At 49.0% G+C, this 24,166-nt stretch overlaps 1 protein-coding gene across 3 annotated transcripts; it reads left to right on the top strand.

The window, feature by feature from the left end:
- The first annotated feature begins 10,347 nt into the window (after positions 1 to 10,347).
- PLAU (plasminogen activator, urokinase) lies at positions 10,348 to 18,652 on the top strand. Of its 3 annotated transcripts, none has more exons than XM_063637602.1 (11): positions 10,348 to 10,490; positions 12,675 to 12,762; positions 13,195 to 13,222; positions 13,369 to 13,476; positions 14,092 to 14,266; positions 14,458 to 14,549; positions 14,707 to 14,926; positions 15,147 to 15,295; positions 15,932 to 16,072; positions 16,405 to 16,553; positions 17,545 to 18,652. In XM_063637602.1, exons 2-11 carry the CDS (start codon positions 12,706 to 12,708, stop codon positions 17,719 to 17,721), a joined length of 1,296 nt encoding a protein of 431 aa, XP_063493672.1. In that variant the 5' UTR covers positions 10,348 to 10,490; positions 12,675 to 12,705; the 3' UTR covers positions 17,722 to 18,652. The 3 variants fall into 3 exon arrangements, with proteins under 3 accessions (XP_063493672.1, XP_055131667.1, XP_055131669.1); XM_055275692.2 differs by lacking the exon at positions 10,348 to 10,490 and adding an exon at positions 12,223 to 12,367; XM_055275694.2 differs by lacking the exons at positions 10,348 to 10,490; positions 13,195 to 13,222 and adding an exon at positions 12,278 to 12,367 and having other exon boundaries at positions 12,675 to 13,075.
- The last annotated feature ends 5,514 nt before the right edge of the window (positions 18,653 to 24,166 follow it).

The following is a 24,166-nucleotide window of genomic DNA, read 5'->3' as shown; positions in this document are numbered from 1 at the left end:
CATTACTGCACCAAGCTTCCGGGGTTCGTGCCCCCCACAGCCCAAGCACAGACAAATTTCAAATCACTGTCTTTTCTTTCTATATTTCAACTGAGATTGATGGGGATTTTCAGTTTTACTAAACTTAAGCACACCCTTGCTCAAGAACCTGCAGTACCTTTCTGGAGTCTGTGGAATCAAGTACACACTTCTAGCTGCAATAAGACCTTTTATAATCTGACCTCACTCTATTTGTACTTAGCTCTCATGCAATGTAAACCTTCCCTAATCAAGCCAGACTTCTCACTGCTTGTGCATACATCTACACACACACACACACAGAGACTTAAATACATACAGGTTTATTCTCCACAACATGTAAAAATGTTTATTCCTAGCTCCTGTCTCTTTCCAGGGGTCTTACCTGGAATTCTTGTTTCCTGCCCTCTGCCAATCCCAACCTCACCCATCTTTTAAGATTTGTTCATGGGTGAGCGCAGTGGCTCACACCTGTAATCCCAGCACTTTGGGAGGCTGAGGTGGGTGGATTACTTGAGGTCAGGAGTTTGAGACCAGCCTGGCCAACATGGTGAAACCCCTGTCTCTACTAAAAATACAAAAATTGGCTGGATGTGGTGGTGTAAACCTGTAATTCTGTAATTCTGGCTACTCGGGAGGCTGAGGCAGGAGAAATGCTTGAGCCTGGGAGGCGGAGGTTGCAGTGAGCTGAGATCATGCTACTGCACTCCAGCATGGGCAACAGAGCAAGACTGTGTCTCAAAAAAAAAAAAAAAAAAAAAAAAGATTTGTTCAGGAAGCCAGGCACGGTGGCTCATGCCTGTAATCCCAGCACTTTGAGAGGCCAAGGTGGGCAGATTGCTTGAGCTCAGGAGTTCAAGACAAGCCTGGGCAACATGGTGAAACCCCTTGATCTCTACCAAAAATACAAAAACTAGCCAGGTATGGTGGCAGGTGCCTGTAGTCCCAGCTACTCAAGAGGCCAAGCAGGAGAATTGCTTGATCCTGGGAGGCAGAGGTTGCAATGAGCCAAGATCGCACCATTGCACACCAACCTGGGTGACAGTGTGAGACCCTGTTCCCCTCCTCCACACAAAAAAAGATTAGTCCAGGAAATCTCTAACTTTAGTGTCTCCAGTCTCTAAACTTCTGCTGCGTTTGTGGCTGATAGGCTGCTTAATGATTAACAACTTTTACAAAAATCTTGGTAAAAATTACTTAACATAATATTTACTATCTTTACAATTTTTTATGTGTGCAGTTCAGTAGTGTTTCGTACATTTCGCTTGTTGTGCAACCAATCTCCAGAACTTCTTTTTTTTAAGAGGGAGTCTCACTCTGCCTCCCAAAGTGCTGGGATTACAGGCATGAGCCACCGCGTCCGGTCCAGAACTTTTATATTTTGTAAAACTGAAGCTGTATACCCACCCATTGAACAATAACTCATCATTTCCCCCTTCCTCAGCCTCTGGCAACCACTATTCTACTTTCTGTTTGTATGCATTTGACTACTATATAAAATATAAGTAGATTTAAGTGGAATTATACAGTATTTGCCTTTTTGTGACCGGCTTATTTCACTTACCATGCTGTCTTCAGGGTTTATTGAAGTTTTAGCATGTGATAGGATTTCCTTCCTTTTTAAGACTGACTAATATTCCCTGTGTAGATATGCTGCATTTTGTTTATCCATTTATCTGCATGGACATTTGGGTTGCTTCCCCCTCTTGGCTATTGTGAACAGTGCTGCTATGAACAAAGGTATGCAAATCTCTCATCAAGACCCTGCTTTTACTTCTATATCTAGAAGTGGAGTTGCTGGATCATCTGGCAGTTCTAATTTTTTGAGGAACTGCTGTATAGCAGCTGCACAATTTTCCAATCCCACCAAGAGTGCATAAGGATTCCACTCTCTCCACATCATCACCAACACTTGTTATTTTCTGTTTATTTTTTTCTTTATAATTGCCATCCTGTTTAAAGGCTTTTTCATTGTTTCATGTAAGTTCATTTTGTCTTCCTAACAGATTTCAGGTGTCTTCAGGGCAGGAATCTTGCCCTGTTCTCCTGTGTACCCTCAGTGCCTAGCACAGTATGAGGCATGTCCTTAGGTGTCTGAAGGTCCTTTCTGGTTGATTGGATGAAATGAACAGTTTGAGTTGAGCTTAATCCTTTTGAGAACTTAGGGTAGAATTCCCTTTACAAACAGAACAAGCTGACTGCTATGATACAGACTGAATGAATCTTCAGGACACTGCTGCACTGTGGAGCAAAGTCTGCATGGGGACAGTGTCACTGTCGTTTCCTCTTTGACTGAAGATGCAATATTGTGGTCATCACACAAGCTGCTGGGTCTACTCTCCTTGCAAAGCATAATGCTCTGGAAACCCAATTCTATGCAGGTAGAACCAGAAGACCTTAGAAATAAAAACAAAACCAAAAACTGACCTTGAGAAGCTCAGAGGAGGGCCAGTACAGGAACTGAGAGGAAACATCACAGATAGACAGGTACTAGTAGGTACAGCTATTCTCAACTCCTCTTTGTTCTAACCGCTACTTAATTTCCCTTCGTTTTCCCGAGGTCTTGGGGAGCCAATTTTTTATTCACTGCCATGACTTTGAGGGTTCCTCTGGGTCTCCAAGCTCTTTTTTTTTTTTGGAGACAGAGTCTCACTATGTCACCCAGGCTAGAGTGCAGTGGCATGCTCTTGGCTTACTGCAACCTCTGCCTCCCGGGTTCAAGCAATTCTTGTGCCTCAGCCTCCTGAGTAGCCGGGACCACAGACGCATACCACCATGCCCAGCTGATTTTTTTTTTTTTAAATTTTAGTAGAGACAGGGTTTCACCATGTTGCCCGGGCAGTCTTGAACTCCTGAGCTCAGGCAATCCACCTGCCTTGGCCTCCCAAAGTGCTAGGATTACAGTTGAGCCACTGCACGTGGCCTCTAAGCTCTTTTAGTCTATATGGAAAAGTCCCTCCATTTAGCCATTTGTTTGGCATTTAAAAAATAAAACTATCACTAGGAATCTAAAAAAAGAACAAGTACAAAAGTGCTGAAGCGATTAACTTTCTGAGAACAGATTCTCTAGAAAAGTCGCCTCGGGGTGGCTTGGTTGGCACAAGGATCTCAGGTATACATCCTTTTCCTTGATGCATCCCTGTCTGGGGAATGCTGCCCAAAGACCTGCCTTGTAGTCCCGGGCCATCCCCACCTCTGTGTTCTCCTTCGGCCCCCATCTCAAAGGATGGGGTTGACGTAGAAGCCCCAGTAGATAGATAGTTTGTAGTTTAGTTGGGTGAAAAAAATAAAACAACACTCCCTAGATATATGATGCATTGGCTGACATTTTCCCCAAACTTGTTTGGGGTGATGAGAATCCTCTGAGTCACCTATTAAGTTTCCTTCAGATTCCCTCCTATCAGATTCCTTCACTTGAGGCCAGGAGTTCAAGACCAGCCTGGACAACATAGACAGACCTCATTTCTACAAAAATTAAAAAATTAACAAGGCATAATGGCGCATACCTGTGGTCCCAGCTACTAGGGAGGCTGAGGTAGGAGGACTGCTTGAGCCTAGGGGTTTAAGGCTGCAGTAAGGTATGATTGCACCACTGCATTCTAGTCTGGGTAATAGACTGACACCCTGTCTCTCTTTAAAAAAAATCAGGGCCGGGCGCGGTGGCTCACGCTTGTAATCCCAGCACTTTGGGAGGCCGAGGCGGGCAGATCACGAGGTCAGGAGATCGAGACCACGGTGAAACCCGTCTCTACTAAAAATACAAAAAAAATTAGCCGGGCGTGGTGGCGGGCGCCTGCAGTCCCAGCTACTCGGAGAGGCTGAGGCAGGAGAATGGCGTGAACCTGGGAGGCGGAGCTTGCAGTGAGCCGAGATCGCGCCACTGCACTCCAGTATGGGCGACAGAGCGAGACTCTGTCTCAAAAAAAAAAAAAAAAAATCAGATTTCTAGGCCCCATCTAAAGAATCAGAATTTACAAGGGGGTAACCTGAAAATCTGTACTTCTTCAACCTTCAAGCCAGGTGACTCTTATCATCAGACAAGTTTGGCAAAGATAACATTAGTGAATATTTATTATTTCAGATACCTGGGCATCTACTCAGCAGGGCTTTTTTTTTCTTTTTTCCCCTTCAGGGAATGGTAAAGAGACAACACCATCTTAGTGATGATTATCAACACAGGCTTTGGAGCAGGAAACCTGGGTTTGACTTGCCAGGGATTGGCTGTGTGATCTTGGACAAGTTATTTAAGCTCTCAGTGCCTCAGTTTCTTTATCCATAAGGTGGGGATGATATTGCATCTCCTTCACTGAGGATCGAATGAAATAATGCATACAGAACTGTTAGCCCAGTGCCTGCTAAATAAAAGCCATGGTCAATAAATACATGCTATTGTTATTTCCCCATAGAAGAACCCTAGAGTATCCCCATCATATAAATATGGGTGAATAATTGTGGAAAAGGAAGACTGGCTATGGGTGGTTCCAGGGGTCCACACAGATATATAAACACAGCCAGAAGGCCCAGTGATCACTTGTCTGACTAGACCCAGCAGACACAACTGTGGCTGGCTACATTAGACAAATGGAAGAACGCTTTAATCAAAGTCTGGTTCAAGGTGGGCAGGCAGGAATCAAGGCAGACATGACTTGGACGGACAGCTAGAGCTATCCTCTGATGTCACCATGGGTTAGAAGTAGGAAGATTCCCAGTTATAAGGACAAGCACCTCCACTTGCCTGATTGAATTTGATACTGCCTCAGAGATAGTTCTCCAAACCCTGGAGTCAACCAGGTCTGCATGTGAGTCTCAGTGCTTCCATTTCCCTGGAGTTTAACCTTGTGGAAATTGCTTCAGCCCAGTGAACCTTCATTTTCTCGTCCATAAAATGGTGACATTAATAGTACTTTCCTTAAAGGTGTTAAGATGTAAAAGGAAAATGAATGTAATGCAAATAAAAGTTGGTTATTATTATTATTATCTATCTTTAAAAAGGGATAAATTGTAAGATTGTATTATCCCCTTGGAGACAACAGTCTTCTTTTTTATTTTTATTTTTTGAGACAGGGTCTCACTGCCCAGGCTGGAGTGCAGTGGTGTGATCAAGGTTCATCGCCACCTCAACCTCCCAAGCTCAAGCAATCCTCCCACCTCAGCCTCCTGAGGGTAGTTGGGACCACAGGTGTGTGCCACCACGTCTGGCTAATTTTTAAAAAATATTTTATAGAGACAAGGTCTCACTATGTTGCCCAAACTGTTCTGATACTCCTGGGCTCAAGCCATCCTCCCTCCTCGGCCTCCCAAAATGTTGGGATTACAGGTGTGAGCCACTGCATCTGGCACTCTTCGTTTTCTTTAGTCCCTGCCACATTCCCCACCATCACTGTCTACAGAGTAAACAAGGAAGGCCCATGTAGGAGATTACCCACATACTGTTCCTTCCACTCACTCTGCACACACGCCTGCCTCCAGGGATCCCTGCTCCCTCTTCCCACAGATATTCATACATTTAGTCCTCTAGCAGCCTTATCAAAGGAGACTGTCCCCTCTGCAGGACATGGCTGCCTCCAAATCCTCCTCAGAGGCTCAGCAAACCAGAGAAAAGAAGCACCTTCGGCAGGAGGGTAGGCAAGACAGATTGAGGATGGGATGGATGGTGATCAGGAAAAGGGAGGAGCTGAGGATTCAGAATAAGAAAGGAGAGGGTGGAAATGTGTCATGAAGTTCCTCAAAATCTGTAAATCCTGAATCTCATCATTTTTAGTGAATGAACTCAGATGATTCACTTCCCTTCATTAGTCTCTATTTTCCTCTCTGTGTAATGGAAGGGGAAGTGCTTACTTTGAAGACAGAGATGCATATAGAATCCAGCATATAGAATCCAGCTTGGGAGAGCCATGAGCATGTGGAATTAGACATCATATGGGTTATGAATATTATGTTAGTTTTCTTCTGAATAGGATTTTTTCAGTATTTCAGCTTCTGGCTGAACATATATCCCTAAATATTATTGACTTTTTGGCAGTCTTCAGCAAGCCCACCATTGCTGGTTAGTCATCCCAGTCCTTTGTTCCTGGGCATGCCCCTTTGCTTCTAGTTAAGCAACTATTGCCACCCAACATGGTAACCTGAACTCTGAGCAGAAGTTTTAGGACCAGGGCCTAACTTTGGTTCCTGGTGAGAGGCTCAGAATCCAGAAGGTCTGATAAGCCATGACCAACACTACTTTTTTTTTTTTTTATGGAGTCTCGCTTTGTTACCCAGGCTGGAGTGCAGTGGCCCGATCTCGGCTCACTGCACCCTCTGCCTCCTGGGTTCAAGCGAGTCTTCCACCTCAGCCTCCTGAGGAGCTGGGATTACAGGCGTGCGACACCACGCTGGCTAATGTTTGTATTTTTAGTAGAGACGGGGTTTCACCATGTTGGCCAGGCCAGTCTCGAACTCCTGACCTCAAGTGATCCAGCCGCCTCAGCCTCCCAAAGTGCTGGGATTACAGGCGTGAGCCACCGCAACTGGCAAACTTCTTTAAAGCAGTAAGTTCTCGACTTAGGTAATAACTGGGTTTGGGTCAGGGAGGGACAAAGAAAAATTTGGCCAAGACTCATGACATACATGCAGAAGTCTGAGCTGACTGGCCTGGGTAGGCCTAGGAAGCAGGTCAGAGCTGGTAACGCAGAAAAAGAGTGAGGAAGGTTGGGGGGTCATAGCCTGATGCTGGAGGGACCAGCTTTAGTTCCCCTTTCGTGGTGCTACTGACGACAGTGTAACCTCAGGGTTCAGCCCCTGGGCTCTTTGCTTTCCATGAGTAAGGAAGCAAGAATGCTGCCTCCCTCCACCCCTTCCACAGCCCGCTGGGGGCCTGCAGCTCCAGCAATCCCCCTATCATGTTACAGGCCCAGAAGTGGCTTTCAGTGCCTGCTGTTGCCGCCGGCTTCACCCTTCACACTAGACACTCAGGAAGAAGGGGTCCTTAGACTCAAGGAAGCTATGTGACCAGCATTCCGTACCTCCTTCCCAGAACTGTTGAAGAGTCCGTCTGCCCGATGTGTAGTAGGGAAAGAGGTGCTTCAGGCCACACAGGGACACAGACAAGAGGGAGAGGGAGTGAGCATAGGCAATGTGGGAGTGAACAGCATATGCAGCTGTGGGCCCAGCTGGGAACTGCTGGCCAAGGATACAGCATATGCAGCTGGGCCTGGTTGCTGGGAACTGCTGGCCAAGGATACAGCATCTCCATTGGCCTGGAATCCTGGACTGGACTCCAGCCTGACTTGGTCTTCTGAGTCAATCCAGCCACAGTCTAAAAGGGGAGGCAGGCACTCGACGTAGGAATTACAGTTTACACAGTTCCTCTTCCTATCTCTAGCATCCAGAACTGTGCCCAGCACACAGTAGGTCCATGATAAATACGGAATAAATGAATACTTTCACACGCAAGCATGATCTCAGCCAATCTGCAGAGTGAGGCACAGGCTGGACAGGTGTTGCTTCATTTTGCAGATGGGAGAACTAGATAAAAGAGTTAAGCATAATCCCAGCACTTTGGGAGGCCAAGGCAGGCGGATTACCTGAGATCAGGAGTTTGAGACCAGCCTGGCCAACATGGTGAAACCCCATCTCTACTAAAAATATAAAATTAGCCCGGCATGGTGGCAGACACCTGTAATCCCAGCTACTTGGGAGGCTGAGGCAGGAGAATTGCTTGAACCCAGAAGGTGGAGGGTGCAGTGAGCCAAGATTGTACCATTGCACTCCAGCCTGGGTGACAAGAGCGAGACTCCATGTCAAAAAAAAAAAAAAAAAAGAATTAAGCAACTTGCCTAAGGTCATTCAACTTTGATGTAGCAGACTGAAGGCTAGACACTGTGGTCTTTCTATAGTGCCATGCTGAGCATTCTTCATATACAACACAGAATTGCATCCTATGACTCCATGGGAACTTCCTTTTGGGTCAGAAAATAGTCCTTAGGGGCTGAGTTTCCTGGACTCAGTCTCAGGGCCAGGTTTGGATACCCTGCCCCTCCCTGTGCATCTGGCATCTGCCTTCCCTTTTATGAGAATCTCCTGGAAAGGGCTTCTCCATCAGTCTGTGTTGCCACATCTGACTCAGGAGCTCAATACCCTTGAGACACAGAGGCAGGGGTTGGTGGCTTCACTCTAGGAGTCAGGAAAAGAATGAAATCATACACATTCAGTTGCTTATTCTCTTACTCTCAACAGAAATTTCAGACAGCCTAGACCACAGAGGCAGTTCTTGGAATTCAGGCAAACAACTAATTTGTATTACAGCGGGTGCAACTTAAGAGCTCAGAGTCCATAGTCCGAGCAGTCTTTCTGGAAGGAGGTCTCCAAAGTCAGGAGGAGGGCTCCCCTGAGCTGGATCATCTTAGCTCACTGGCCCCTCCCTTCACAGCGTTCTGTCTTTCATGGAGACAGTGAGGTATAGCGCATAGGATCAAGGATCAGAAGACACTGGGTTTTAGTGCTGGCTTTGCCACTCATCAACTGTGTATCTTCTCTCCACTTCATTTTCCATGTCTGCAAAATGGGAACAACAATACCAGTCTATATCACAAGGCAGTTATGAGTTTAAAGAGAAATGGTTTACATTAATGTGCCTTGAAGCACAAGACAGAAATACAATATAAAAAATATGGCTGGGGCCGGGCACGGTGGCTCACGCCTGTAATCCCAGCACTTTGGGAGGCCAAGGCGGGTGGATCATGAGGTCAGGAGATCGAGACCATCCTGGCTAACATGGTGAAACCCGATCTCTACTAAAAATACAAAAAATTAGCTGGTCATGGTGGCGGGTGCCTGTAGTCCCAGCTAGTCGGGAGGCTCAAGCAGGAGAATGGCGTGAACCCAGGAGGCGGAGCTTGCAGTGAGCAGAGATTGCGCCACTGCACTCCAGCCTGGGTGACACAGCGAGACTCCGTCTCAAAAAAAAAAAAAAAAAAAAAAAATATGGCTGGGCGTGGTGGCTCATGCCTGTAATCCCAGCACTTTGGAAGGCTGGGGCGGGAGGATCACCTCAGGTCAGGAGTTTGAGACCAGCCTGACCAACATGGTGAAACACCGTCTCTACTAAAAATACAAAAAAAATTAGCATGCCTGTAATCCCAGCTACTCGGGAGGCTGAGGCAGGAGAATCGCTTGAACCCAGGAGGTGGTGGTCACAGTGAGCCAAGATTGCACCATTGCACTCCAATCTAGGTGACAAGAGTGAAACTCCATCTCAAAAAAAAAAAAAGTGCATGCCTGTAGTGGCTCATGCCTATAATCCCAGCACTTTGGAAGGCAGAGGCAGATGGATTGCTTGAGCTCAGGAGCTTGAGATCAGCATGGACAACATAGTGAGACCCCGTCTCTACAAAAAATACAAAAATTAGCTGGGTGCAGTGGCTCACGCCTATAATCCTAGCACTTTGGGAGGTTGAGGCGGGTGGATTGCTTGAATCCAGGAGCTCCAGACCAGCCTGGGCAACATGGCAAAACCCTGTCTCTACTAAAAATACAAAAATATTAGCCAGGCGTGGTTGCACATGCCTATAGTCCTAACTATTCGGGAGGCTGAAGTGGAAGGATAACCTGAGCTTGGGGAGGTCAAGGCTGCAGTGAGCCGAAATCGTGCCACTGAACTCCAGCCTGGACAATCAGAGTGAGACCCTGTCTCAAAAAAAAAAAAAAAAAAGCTGAGTGTGATCACACATACCTGTAGTCCTAGCTACTCAGGAGGACCACTTAAGCTGGGAAGTGGAGGCTGCAGTGAGCCATGATCACATCACTGTACTCTTGCCTGGGTGATAGAGTGAGACTCTGTCTCAAAAAAAAAAAAAAAAAAGTACAAGCTGGTACTGTTTTTTAAATGACAAGAAAAAAAAGAGGAGGGAAATTTCCAGAGTGCCCCAAAGCTCTTGTTCTTACTCATTCATTAATTCAGTCACAATAAAGCACCTACGTGAATAAGGCAGTACCAAGTGCTGAGAGAGAAAGATATTTAAGATGTGATCTTTGCCCTCAAATGACTGAAAGTCACCGGGCACAGTGGCTCCTGCCTGTAATCCCAGCACTTTGGAAGGATGAGGTGGGAGGACCCCTTGAGCCCAGAAGCCCAGCAAAACCTTGTCTTTAAAAAAAAAAAAAAGAACTGAAAGTCTAGCACACACTATGCACAAAGATTTCAGAGAGTGCTAAAGATTAGCGCATGGATAAGGAAGTTCTGTGAAGAGTTGGAAGTGCTAGGTGAAGAGGTGGCAGGGGGGAGGAGGGGGCGGAAGGGGAGGAGAAAGGGTGTCACGCTTCATAACGGTCTCCAAACCTCTTTGTCCAGGAGGAAATGAAATCATCTGCTCTCAACAATCAGCATGACAGCCTTCAGCCAAGTAATCTGGAGTCATGAGAGCTGCTAGGGGAGCAACATGAATCATGACGGCCCCTGGGAATTTCCTGATAACTAACCTAGGAGTTTCGGTGTAAGTCCTCAAGCTGCAACATCTCTGTTTACATTCTGGTCACGTTTATTTACAATTAATGGGTTCTCAAATCCAAACAAAACTGACCACAGTCTTCTAGAGGAAGTAGCAAGGTTGGCTCTGAGGCCTATGGCATCTCTGACTCAGTCTGTCCCCTGGAAGGCTGGCAGCTCAGCAAGCACAGAAGTCTCTCCAGAAGACAGTGGGTCACTTGCCTCCCAAAAGCTGGAAGGCTAACTTGTACTTTCCCCAGCCGGCAGCTGGCATCCTGAGCCCTCGGCTGGGGCAGAGCAAAGGAGCCTTCCACCTTACTACCCTCCTGACACTCTCCCTGCCTTCCTTCTGTCACTCTCAAGTGGACCCAGACCCAAGGTCCAGATTTGCAAGGCAGGAAAATGCTGCAGGCTCAGCCTCCTCCCTCCCACTAAGAGAGCAAGTCCTACTGGGTTCAAAATGACCCCAAGCCCTGGTTCCTGACACTAGGGGAAAGAGATGGGGGTGACAGAATCACAGAATCCCTGCTATGTTCCTCCAAGTGTGCCCAGAGATGCATGTGTGTGTGTGTGTGTGTGTGTATACACAAATGTCTGCTTATCCTCAGGCAGGAAGGGTGGATGGAGTCATTTACACATGGTCTGTTTTTCTGGAGGACAATTTTATTTGATAAACAATTGTTTCTCTCTGAATAGAATAAACAAGGCTCTATGATGAAGTAAAACACTAAATACACATGCATTTAAAAATGTGTAATTATCTTTTTGGAATGGGCTATACAGGGATGTGTTTTTTAAAATGTTAAAGTGTAAAAGGACATACAGTGAAAAATAAATCTTCCTCTTATTTTGTCCTCCAGTCTCCCAATTCCTCTACTCAGAGGTGAGAACAGAACTTCCACACCCTCCAGAACCTCCACAGTTAACTGTCTACATGTTTCCATTGTCTTTACTTTTATTCTTACCTGCACAAATAAATGAACTGTTCATTATGGAAACTTCCCAAAAGACCCGTTAACACTTCAATAGGAAGCACCAACAGTTTATGCCCTAGGACTTTGTTCCCACAATTCTGTAACATCATATCACGACACCTAACCCAATCCTTATCAAGCCCTGTCAAAAACGGACTTTAAACCAAGCTGCAAATTTTCAGTAATCTGGCCTTGCCTTTCCCGCGATAGCACCATCAAACAAACTCCCTTACTGCCGAAAGCAATAAGCCCGGCTTTGTTCCATCCACTGGTTGTGTTGGTGATATCTGGGGACTGCCACTGAACAGAGGCACAGAGGGAGCCCCTACAAGCAAGGGTTTTTGTGTCTGTGTTTCTGGGAGAGTATGTCTCGTACATTTGTCGCGTTGATGAAGACTTCACAGCTCCACTAGCTGCAGGCAAGGGGGTCTGAGGCACTCTTAGCCAAGTTGGGGCCCAGCGGGGAGAGGTTGGAGAACTGATCAGAGGACCCCAGGAGGCTTCAGAGCTGGGCGAGGTAGAGAGTCTCCCGTGCGCCTTCTCTCCTCTCTGCAATTCGGGGACTCCTTGCACTGGGGCAGGCCCCCGGCCAGGTGCACGGGAGGAAGCACGGAGAATTTACAAGCCTCTCGATTCCTCAGTCCAGACGCTGTTGGGTCCCCTCCGCTGGAGATCGCGTTGCCCCCAAATCTTTGTGAGCGTTGCGGAAGCACGCGGGGTCCGGGTCGCTGAGCGCTGCAAGGCAGGGGAGGGAGCCGGGCGGGAGAGGGCGGGGCGGCGCCGGGGCGGGCCTTGATATAGAGCAGGCGCCGCGGGTCGCCCCACAGCGCGGAGACCGCAGCCCCGGAGCCCGGCCCAGGGTCCACCTGTCCCCGCAGCGCCGGCTCGAGCCCTCCTGCCGCAGCCACCGGTGAGTGCCGCGGTCCCGAGATCCCCGGGCCGGATGTGCGGCGGCCCCAGCTCCCGAGCGTCTGCCTCCCCCTCCCCGGGCTGCCCGGGCTCCCCGGGCTCCCCGGCGGCTGCACGGAGTCACGGCGCCCCGTCCCGGGCGTCCCCCGCGGGTGCCGGTCCAGGCTGCCCGGGAGTCCGGAGCCCAGAGAGGAGAGAGACAGCTGGGGAGCCTGGTCACTGCGGGCACCTCCCCTGCTCTGCAGTCGCCCGCCTGGCCTGTCTTCCCGCTCGTCCGCCTCTTGCCCTGACTTCTCCTTCCCTTGCAGAGCCGCCGTCTAGCGCCCCGACCTTGCCACCATGAGAGCCCTGCTGGCGCGCCTGCTTCTCTGCGTCCTGATCGTGAGTGACTCCAAAGTGAGTGCGCTCTTGCTTTGACTGATGCTGCCCAAGGACCTCTGATCAGCACCAGGGGAGAGGAGGGGCTGCTCAGGGAGCGGGGGTCCTCCGGATTCCATCCACAGCAGGGCCAGGCTCTCCCCAGGAAATGGGACAGGGTGGCAGCGGAGGCTTGAGAATCACGGGGGTTGGCACTGGCCGGCAAGGGAGGAAGAGGCCGCCGGGACTGCCCCAGCCTGTGGGCATCTGGTAGATGAAGCTTGCTTGGGTCAATCCATTTCTCCTGGCTGGAAACCCATGGTCTTCCATTTGAGAACTAGATACGAACAGGGTGAGGCGGGAGGGAGAGGGAAGGAAGAGTGGGTTTTGGGATTGGGGCCAGTTTACCCTCACCCTGGAGTCCCTGGAGCATGGGACCTTTGATGAAGCCTCCTCCCGAATCTCTTTCAGGGCAGCAATGAACTTCATCAAGTTCCATGTGAGTATCCACCCCTACAACAGTTGGCTACACAGACATTTTGGGAAGGCTTCAGGGGACATCCCCTCCCTGCCCTCTGCTGCAGGGCTGCCCCAGCCCTTACCACTTCCACTCCCCCTTGTTTACCCCACCTTTGTTCTCTCCAGCGAAGTGTGACTGTCTAAATGGAGGAACATGTGTGTCCAACAAGTACTTCTCCAACATTCACTGGTGCAACTGCCCAAAGAAATTCGGAGGGCAGCACTGTGAAATAGGTATGGGGATCTCCACTGCAACTGGGAGGGAGGGGGCACCAGAAATTTGGGGACAGGGAGGGATGGGTGGGAGGCAAGAGCAGGCAGGAGTTAGGAGCTGGAGGTAGGGTGGGTGACATCTTCATCCCTATGTGACAAGCATAAGCACACACATGCTCATGAAACAGTGGCCACACAAATGTGCGGTGGGGTTCGAAGGAAACCCTGTCCAGTCTTCTGGCAGGTCTGAAACCACATCATCTTTAAAATGTTCGTTGGCAGCTGGGCATGGTGACTCACGCTTGTAATCCCACCATTTTGGGAGGTCAAGGTGAGTGGATCATTTGAGGTCAGGAGTTCAAGACCAGCCTAGACAACATGGTGTAACCCGGCCTCTACTAAAAACACAAAAATCAGCCCGGCATGGTGGTGGATGCCTGTAGTCCCAGCTACTTGGGAGGCTGAGGCAGAAGAATCGCTTGAACCGGGGAGGCAGAGGTTGCAGTGAGCTGAGATCACACCACTGCACTCCAACTGGGTGACAGAGCAAGACTCCATCTCAAAAAAAAAAAAAAAAAAGCTAGTTGGAATGTTCTTCTCTTTGTCATATTCTCTCATCCTCCTGTCCCCTTGTAGATAAGTCAAAAACCTGCTATGAGGGGAATGGTCACTTTTACCGAGGAAAGGCCAGCACTGACACCATGGGCCGGCCCTGCCTGGCCTGGAACTCTGCCACTGTCCTTCAGCAAACATACCATGCCCACAGATCTGATGCTCTTCAGCTGGGCCTGGGGAAACACAATTACTGCAGGTGAGGTGGGGGCAACAAGGACAAAGAGCCCTCCCTACAGCTTCCCAGAAACCTTGTTACCATCCCCTTCTCCCAGACGGCTGGCCATAACACGAGAGAAGCGCGGCCTCTGGTTGAGTCTTCCCTGAGGGGAGGAGGCAGGGAAGGCCCTCTGGGTTGGAATGACATCCCCTATCTTTCTGTGTTGCCAGGAACCCAGACAACCGGAGGCGACCCTGGTGCTATGTGCAGGTTGGCCTAAAGCCGCTTGTCCAAGAGTGCATGGTGCATGACTGCACAGATGGTGAGCATCACTGACCTGCTGATGACAGTGGGGTGGAAGGGGACAAACTCGCATGTCCCCTTATTCTGTCACAGGAGGACTGAGGAGGTGGGGGGCACCTGAGAGGGATGCTTTCTCCTACCTGCCTCCCTAAGACATCCCTCTGTTTGTCCTCTAGGAAAAAAGCCCTCCTCTCCTCCAGAAGAATTACAGTTTCAGTGTGGCCAAAAGACTCTGAGGCCCCGCTTTAAGATTATTGGGGGAGAATTCACCACCATCGAGAACCAGCCCTGGTTTGCGGCCATCTACAGGAGGCACCGGGGGGGCTCTGTCACCTACGTGTGTGGAGGCAGCCTCATCAGCCCTTGCTGGGTGGTCAGCGCCACACACTGCTTCATGTACGGCCCTGGGTTTCTCCTCTTTGACTCTTCTGCCCCACCCAAGCACATCCCTTTCTCCTTCCCAGCAAAGGGTTCCACCTCATTTCTCCCTCATCTGCCCCTCTCCATGCAGCCCATGGCCTTGGGGACAAGTCATGCTTTGAGGCCTCTAGGGAGGGAAGGAAGAAGTGGCAGATTTCATGGGACTAAGCTGTTTGATGGGTTTCTTCTCCCACAGTGATTACCCAAAGAAGGAGGACTACATCATCTACCTGGGTCGCTCAAGGCTTAACTCCAACACACAAGGGGAGATGAAGTTTGAGGTGGAAAACCTCATCCTACACGAGGACTACAGCGCTGACACACTTGCTCACCACAATGACATTGGTGAGGGGAAACCCCGCTACTGCCGTGGCCATAATGGCTTGGGGAGAGTGGGACCCAGGGAGAGACCAGAGCTGAGGTTGAAGCTGCCCAGTGGGGCGGGGGACCTTGAAGCCTCCATATACATGACAAAGGGAGTGGTAGGGAAGAGTTCCATGAAGTCTGAGGGGCCCGGTGCTCCTCTGGAGAGACCCTGAATTTTCCCAACAAGTAGCCTCTTGCGAGTGGAAGCAGCCCTGTGGGTATATGGCTTGGGCTGGAAATGCCCTGTTTATATGAATTAGAAAAAGACACAACTTCCTTTGTGGGATGCAGCCTCAGTCTGTGCTAGGATATAGAACTTGGAGAATGGAGCCTTGGGTTGGATTCCAGCCTAACTACCTCAGCTGGGAGTTTTTGCAGAAACGACCTGTACAGCTGTATGCAGTGGCTCTGGCCATCCAAGCCTTTTTCAACATCTGGAACAAAGCCCTTGGGGCATGGGGCAGGGGAGGTTTCCAGATGATAAGTGACCAGCAGACCTCCCTGGATGACTGACCTAGGGATAGACGTAGCTACTTCCTCGGCACTTGGAGGGGATAGATGGGGACCGCCTAACCAGTAGTGATCTTTCTCCTCTGACCCTCTGTCCTCCCCCAGCCTTGCTGAAGATCCGTTCCAAGGAGGGCAGATGTGCGCAGCCATCCCGGACTATACAGACCATCTGCCTGCCCTCGATGTATAACGATCCCCATTTTGGCACAAGCTGTGAGATCACTGGCTTTGGAAAAGAGAATTCTAGTAAGTGACAATTGGGACTGACTTAGAAGGTCCTGAGGAGTGTTTTGACCTGAAAGTGCGCCCAGCATGATCAAGGGAAGACTGCAGAGTTAGAGGTGGGAGCACTGAGGAGGTGGCAGATGGGCCCAGGGATGGATGAGGAGTGTTGTTTAGGGAGTGATGGGCTGCGAAGGTAAATAGATGGTAGGGGCTATAGGTGGAGTAAAGGCTCAGATTTGCATGGAAGAGAATAAGGGCCTTCCCTGGTAGAGACACTTTATGGATCCCCCCCGGCAGACTCCCAGTGGACAGATAAATCTTGATGCAAATGCCTCCCTGTTTTCTCCACCTAGCCGACTATCTCTATCCGGAGCAGCTGAAAATGACTGTTGTGAAGCTGATTTCCCACAAGGAGTGTCAGCAGCCCCACTACTACGGCTCTGAAGTCACCACCAAAATGCTGTGTGCTGCCGACCCACAGTGGAAAACAGATTCCTGCCAGGTGAGCGTTCCAAGCATCTCTCTCCACCTCTTCCATATCTCCCCAGAGCTCCTGGGCTTGTCCCAGCCAGCTTTGGGGTGTCTCTCTCTCGCCAAAGCCCTAAGTAGTCAGAATCAGGAGCTCAGGTCTTTGAGGGTTTAAACCAATCCTTATGTGTTCACCAAACATTACCAGAAAAATCCCAGCTCTGCGCTACTCACTTCAGACTCAGGGCACGAGATCCTAGAAAGAGGAAACAGTAAAAGACAGTGTAACTCAGTGCCCAGGGTGCGTTGTGAACTATAAATGATCAGGTGTTCAGGAGAGGGAGGTGAGTGTCAACCTGAGGGTCCGGGGGGTGGGGAGGCTTTAAAGGAAATGTGACTTGATAGGCATTTGAAGAGGCAGAGGGAAGAAAGGAGGGTGTTTCAGTTGAAAGATACAAAACTGAGAAGGAGGCTAGCATATTCCGGGTGGGGAGTAGAACTAGGGTCTGGGAGTGTGGATGGAATAGCGGCAGACGACAGGGCTTTTAAAGCCAAGCAGGGGATTTTAAACTTGATGTGGTAGAAAATGGGGCTGTGCCAGGCACAGTGGCTCACGCCTGTAATCCCAGCACTTCGGGAGGCGGAGGTAGGTGGATCACTTGAGGCCAGGAGTTTGAGACCAGCCTGGCCAACATGGTGAAACCCTGTCTCTACTAAAAATACAAAAAAAATTAGCCAGGTGTGGTGGTGCACGCCTGTAGTCCCAGCTACTCAGGAGGCTGAGACATGGGAATCGCATGAGCATAGGAGGCAAATTTGCAGTGAGCTGAGATCATGTCATTGCACGCCAGCCTGGGCGACAGAGCGAGATTCTGTCCGCCCCCCACAAAAAAGAAAGAAAATGGGAAGTCGCTAAGGACTTTGACTGGGAAACTCTTCCCTCTCTCAGTTAGGGTTGGGTGGTGGGATCAGAAACCCCCTCCTCACTTCTCTAGGGCTCATCTTTTGTGTCTTTGGCTTCACAGGGAGACTCAGGGGGACCCCTCATCTGTTCCATCCGAGGCCGCATGACTTTGACTGGAATTGTGAGCTGGGGCCGTGGATGTGCCCTGAAGGACAAGCCAGGCGTCTACACGAGAGTCTCACACTTCTTGCCCTGGATCCGAAGTCACACCAAGGAAGAGAATGGCCTAGCCCTCTGAGGGTCCCCAGGGAGGAAACGGGCACCACCCGCTTTCTTGCTGGCTGTCATTTTTGCAGTAGAGTCGTCTCCATCAGCTGTAAGAAGAGACTGGGAAGATAGGCTCTGCACAGATGGATTTGCCTGTGCCACCCACCAGGGCAAACGACAATAGCTTTACCCTCAGGCATAGGCCTGGGTGCTGGCTGCCTAGACCCCTCTGGCCAGGATGGAGGGGTGGTCCTGACTCAAGATGTTCCTGACCAGCAACTTGTCTTTTTCTGGACTGAAGCCTGCAGGAGTTAAAAAGGGCAGGGCATCTCCTGTGCATGGGTGAAGGGAGAGCCAGCTCCCCCGACGGTGGGCATTTATGAGGCCCATGGTTGAGAAATGAGTAATTTCCCAATTAGGAAGTGTAACAGCTGAGGTCTCTTGAAGGAGGTTAGCCAATGTGGGAGCAGTGGTTTGGGGAGCAGAGACACTAATGATTTCAGGGCAGGGCTCTGACATTCCATGAATGTATCAGGAAATATATATGTGTGTGTATGTTTGCACACTTTTGTGTGGGCTATGAGTGTAAGTGTGAGTAAGAGCTGGTATCTGATTGTAAGTCTAGATATTTCCTTAAACTGTGTTGACTGTGATGCCACACAGAGTGGTCTTTCTGGGGAGATTATAGGTCACTCCTGGGGCCTCTTGGGTCCCCCGCATGATAGTGCCTGGGAATGTATTATTCTGCAGCATGACCTGTGACCAGCACTGTCTCAGTTTCACTTTCACATAGATGTCCCTTTATTGGCCAGTCATCCCTTCCTTTTAGCCTAGTTCATCCAATCCTCACTGGGTGGGGTGAGGACCACTCCTGTACACTGAATATTTATATTTCACTATTTTTATTTATATTTTTGTAATTTTAAATAAAAGTGATCAATAAAATGTGATTTTTCTGATGACACATCTCCCTGGTGCTTGTATGGGAAGGAGTTGGAGTACATAAAGAGAAAATAACAAAGGTGGACTGCACCCCAGAGTTTCTTATGGGACTGCATCTCTGGACTTAATGAAGCTTTGGGAGGTAGAGGTTAGGAGAGCTGTAGGGCAGGGCCACCACAGCACTTAATGTATACAAAGTTTCCCCAAACCACAATCCCATGGCTGTGTAAGTAGTGTACAGGCTTAGTGTCAGCTCCCAATTGCCTCCTTAGCCTGATGCCTTTGTGCAGTGCACATCTTGTACAGCTGTACATGGTGGTGGTCTTTAGGGTTAACTCCACAACATTCTCTTCACTCTGCCCCCAACAATCCTTGAGCTGACCTCAACCAAGAAGAACACCTGTGGCCAGGTGCAGTGGCTCATGCCTGTAATCCCAACATTTTGAGAGGCTGAGATGGGAGAATCGCTTGAGCCCAGGAATTTGAGACCAGCCTGGGAAACTTAGTGAGATCCTGTCTCTGCAAAAAATAAAAAAATTAGCCAGGTGTGGTAGCACATGTCTGTAGTCCTAGCTACTTGGGAGGCTGAGGCAGGAGGATCATAAGCCAAGGAGTTCAAGTTTACAGTCAGCCGATTGTGCCACTGCACTCCAGCCTAGGTGACAGAGCAAGACCCTGTCTCAAAAAAAAAAAAAAAAAGAAGAAGACCTGTAAGTGAAAATTGCTGGCCGGGCTCGGTGGCTCACGCCTGTAATCCAGCACTTTGGGAAGCCGAGGTGTGTGGATCACCTGAGGTCAGGAGTTTGAGACCAGCCTGACCAACGCAGTGAAACCCCATCTCTACTAAAAATACAAAAAAATTAGCTGGGTGTGGGGGTGGGCACCTGTAATCCCAGCTACTCGGGAGGCTGAGGCAGGAGAATCATTTGAACCCGGGAGGCAGAGGTTGCAGTGAGCCGAGATCGTGCCACTGCACTCCAGCCTGGGCAACAGAGGGAAGACTTCGCCCCAAAAAAATAAAAAAAGAAAGAAAGAAAATTGCTTATCCAGAATGCCAGCTTGAGTCTGTGGCATTCAGGAAACAGAAAACATAATTTCTCATCATCTGTGTGTGGGACTGATGCTGGAATTTTCTCAGTGTGTTAACAGAGCTTGTGACCAGCCATTACTATGCTTATGATTAGGGGGCCCAGAATCTCAAAGCTGGATGATGTCCTAATGGGGGTGACTACATATTTTGAACAAAACATCAAGTTCTGAAAAGCTGGGGTGTAGAAGGCAGGTTGGGAGATAATTGGGTATCAAAAATTAGAATTTCCAAGCTGTGTTAATGGGTTGGGGCAGTGTTTCTTAATCGAGTCATCTGAGGACCTTTTAAAATATGCACACCTACACTCCACCTGTAGAGATTGTGATTCAGGTCAGGACTGGCTCCAGGTCTCGTGGTTTTAGAAAAGCTCCCTCGGTGTTACTGACATGCACCACTGATTGACAGCCTTTGGGGACAATTGGTCAGAATATATGAAGTGCCCAGAAAAATTCAAGATATGGTCAGCATGAGTTCTCTGCATGAACAGCCAGTTTTCTGAGTGGGGTTTGGTGGCACAAGGTCTCCTGGATTTCCTGGTTGAAGGCTTTCTGGACCGTGCTTCCCTAGAGGGCAAGAACTCCAAGTATTCGGCTTTTTGTTTTTTTTGAGGCAGGGTCTCACTCTGTCGCCCAGGCTGGAGTGCAGTGGTGCAATCTTAGCTCACTGCAGCTTCTGCCTCCCAGGTTCAAGCGATTCTCCTGCCTCAGCCTCCCAAGTAGCTGGGATTACAAGCATGCACTACCACTACCCGGCTCATTTTTGTATTTTTGGTAGAGATGGGGTTTCACCATGTTGGCCAGGCTGGTCTCGAACTGCCGACCTCAGGTGATCTGCCTTCCTCGGTCTCCCAAAGTACTGGGATTAGTATTTGGCTTTTGATGCCCATCATCTAGTGTGCTGTTTTACACAGGTTGATGCAGTGGTTTAGAGCATGGATTTTGGAGTCTGGTGGCCTGAACTGGAATCTAACACCAGCTGTGTGACTTGAGAAAGATTATTAGCCTCTCTGCACCTCAGTTTCCTCATCTGTGCAAAAGAGATGATACAATATACCTCCCTGGATTGTTATAAGGATTCATGAAGGCCGGACGCAGTGGCTCAGCCTGTAATCCCAGGGCTTCGGAGGCCAAGGTGGGTGGATCACCTGAGGTCAGGAATTCGAGACCAGCCTGACCAACAAGGTGAAACCCTGTCTCTACTAAAAAAAAAAAAAAATACAAAAATTAGCCAGGCATGGTGGCTTATGTCTGTAATCCTAGCTACTCAGGAGACTGAGGCACGAGAATTGCTTGAACCTGGGAGGTGGAATTTGCAGTGAGCCAAGATCACACCACTGCACTCTAGCCTGGGCAACAGAGCAAGACTTCATCTTGACAACAACAACAGAAAGGATTCATGAGTTCATAAGTCCCTTAGCATAATACTGGCACCTAATAAAACATAAAAATAGTGGTTATTATTACAAAGCTAAGTAAATTCTTGTAGCATCAGATCAGTGGGAACCCTCTCCCCTCTCCCACCTCAGAACTGCACTATTTTGTGGGAGTGGAAACTTGCTAGGAAGCTGCCCAAGCCGAGTGGCTGCGCAGTTTCTGCCTTCCCCTCAGGGGCCAAGAAAGATCTTGTTCAAACTTGAGCAGCTCCAGCAGCAGGGCTCAGAGACACTGAAAACAGGAAGTATGAGCCCTACTGGCAGGGTTAAGCAATGAGGCTGTTAACAGTCTTCAGGCCATTTCCCAGCCAACACCCCGACCCCCAGACAGCTGCTGTCTCTTTGCCTAATATTAGATCTCACCCCAGGCTAGCAGGCATCAGCCGCTTCTCCAGCAACCAGTTTCACAGCTCCGGATTGTCACTCCAGAGACTGCCTCCTACTAGTGCCTCCATGATCAAGCACTGTGCTTTTTCTTTTTTTTTTTCTTTTTTTTTTTTTTTGAGATGGATTATCGCTCTGTTGCCCAGGCTGGAGTGCAGTGGTGTGATCTCGGCTCACTGCAACCTCTACCTCCCAGGTTCAAGCGATTCTCCTGCCTCAGCCTCCTGAGTAGCTGGGATTACAGGTGCCCACCACCACGCCCGGCTACTTTTTGTATTTTTTTTTAGTAGAGATGGGGTTTCACCATGTTGGCCAGGATGGTCTCGATTTCCTGACTTCGTGATCCGCCTGCCTTGGCCTCCCAAAATGTTGGGATTACAGGCGTGAGCCACCGTGCCCGGCCTTTTTTTTTTTTTTTTTTTTTTTGAGATGGAGTCTTGCTCTGTCCCCCAGTTTGGAGTGTAGTGGCTCAATCTCACCTCACTGTGCAACCTCTGCCTCCCGGTTCAAGCAGTTCTCCTGCCTCAGCCTCTTGAGTAGCTGAGATTACAGGCGCCTGCCACTACACCTGGCTAATTTTTTGTACTTACAATAGAGATGGGGTTTCACCATGTTGGCCAGGTTGGTCTCAAACTCCTAACCTCAAGTGATCCACCCACCTCAGCCTCCCAAGTGCTGGGATTACAAGCATGAGCCACCATGCCAGACCAACACTGTGCTAAATTATTCATGTGTTGTCTGAGTTAATCCTCCCAACAATCCTATGAGGAAGGTAGTATCATTAGTCCCATTTAAAAGTAGAGAAAATGGAGGCACAGACAGATTGAGTGACTTGCACGAGGCAATGCAGCTCCAAATGCAAAGAGTCAGGGTTCGAACCCAGGCAGCCATCTCCAGAGTCCTCATGCGTGGCACTCGGATTTATCACCACTCAGGAGGGTCCAACTAGGGGAAAAGGAGAGCAGCCCCCCTTTCAAGCTTTCTACTTTATGGTTCCTGGGTTTCTAGGCAACGTCTATCAGAATTTTTTTTTTTTTTTTTTTTTTTTTGAGATGGAGTCTCACTGTCTTGCCAGGCTGGAGTACAGTGGTGTAATCCTGGCTCACTGCAACCTCCACCTCCCGGGTTCAAGTGATCCTCCTGCCTCAGCCTCCTGAGTAGCTGAGATTACAGGCACACGCCACCACGCCCGGCTAATTTTGGTATTTTTAGTACAGACGGGGTTTCACCATGTTGGCCAAGATGGTCTCGGTCTCTTGACCTTGTGATCCACCCACTTTGGCCTCCCAAAGTGCTGGGATTACAGATGTAAGCCACCCACCTGGCCCAGAATTTTTTTTTCCCTACACAGTCTTGCTCTGTCACCCAGGCTGGAGTGTAGTGGCCAATCTCGGCTCACTGCAACCTCTGCTTCCCAGGTTCAAGTGATTCTCCTGCCTCAGCCTCCTGAGTAGCTGGGATTACAGGCATGCACCACCACACCTGGCTAATTTTTGTATTTTTAGTAGAGACGGGGGTTTCACCATGTTGGCCAGGCTGGTCTCAAACTCCTGACCTCGTGGTTTGCCCACCTCGGCCTCCCAAAGTGCTGGGATTACAGGTGTGAGCCACCGCGCCCAGCCTTGTCTATCAGAATTTTAATCCTCTCCTAGATAACAATTCTTTCCTCCTAGAAGATTCCCAGGCCAGGTGAGGAGACCACACTCAGCCACTGGTTTCAAAGTAAAACTTCACTGTTCTCACGGTAACCTCAGCCTTTCTGCTGCAATCTGGTTTCATTGAAGTGGTTTCCGTTTTCACCAGAACCCCTCTTTTTAAAGTATTCTCAGCCCATTATATTAACAGGACTCAGCCTGCTTTCCACGTATGCCCTATCTTTCCCAAGCTGGCCACAGCAGCACCCCTGCATATACCCCTCCATACTCACTCCCATTGGGTCCACCTTCCTTCCCAGAAGGAAACATTTAAGCCCTCCCTTTGAATTAGATGAAGTAAGAGGAGTTGCTGAGGTGTTTTTTAAAAATCAATTCTGGGCCAGGTGCAATAGCTCACACCTGTAATCCTAATACTGTGGGAGGCCTAGACGGGAGGATTGCTTGAGCCTAGGAGCTTGAGGCTGCAGTGAGCTATGATTGCACTACTGCACTGCAGCCTGGGTGATAGAGCAAGACCCTGTCTCTAAAGAAAAAAAATCAGTTCTATTGACATATAATTCATATATCATACAACTTACCCATTTATTCTTTCTCTTTTTCTAGAGACAGGGTCTTGCTCTGTCACCCAGGCTGATCTCAAACTCCTAGGCCAGAGTGATCCTCCCACCTCAGCCTCCTGAGTAGCTGGAATTATAGGCTCATACCACCACGTCTGGCACCATTTAAAGTGTACAATGCAATGGTTTTTAGTAGATTCACAGAATTGCGAGACATCACAATCAATTTTAGAACAATTCATCACCTCACAAAGAAATCCTGTACCCACTAACAATCACTCCGTTTTTCTCCCCAATCCCCTCAGCCCTAGGCAATCACTAATTTACTTTCCTCTCTGTGGATTTGCAATTCTGGGCATTTCGTATCAATAGAATCCTATAATATCTGGCTCTTTGTGACTGGCCTCTTTCACTTA

Source organism: Symphalangus syndactylus, chromosome 4 (assembly GCF_028878055.3).
Source record: "Symphalangus syndactylus isolate Jambi chromosome 4, NHGRI_mSymSyn1-v2.1_pri, whole genome shotgun sequence".
Classification (NCBI taxonomy): domain Eukaryota; kingdom Metazoa; phylum Chordata; class Mammalia; order Primates; family Hylobatidae; genus Symphalangus; species Symphalangus syndactylus.
This window is presented reverse-complemented; position numbering and strand designations above follow the sequence as displayed.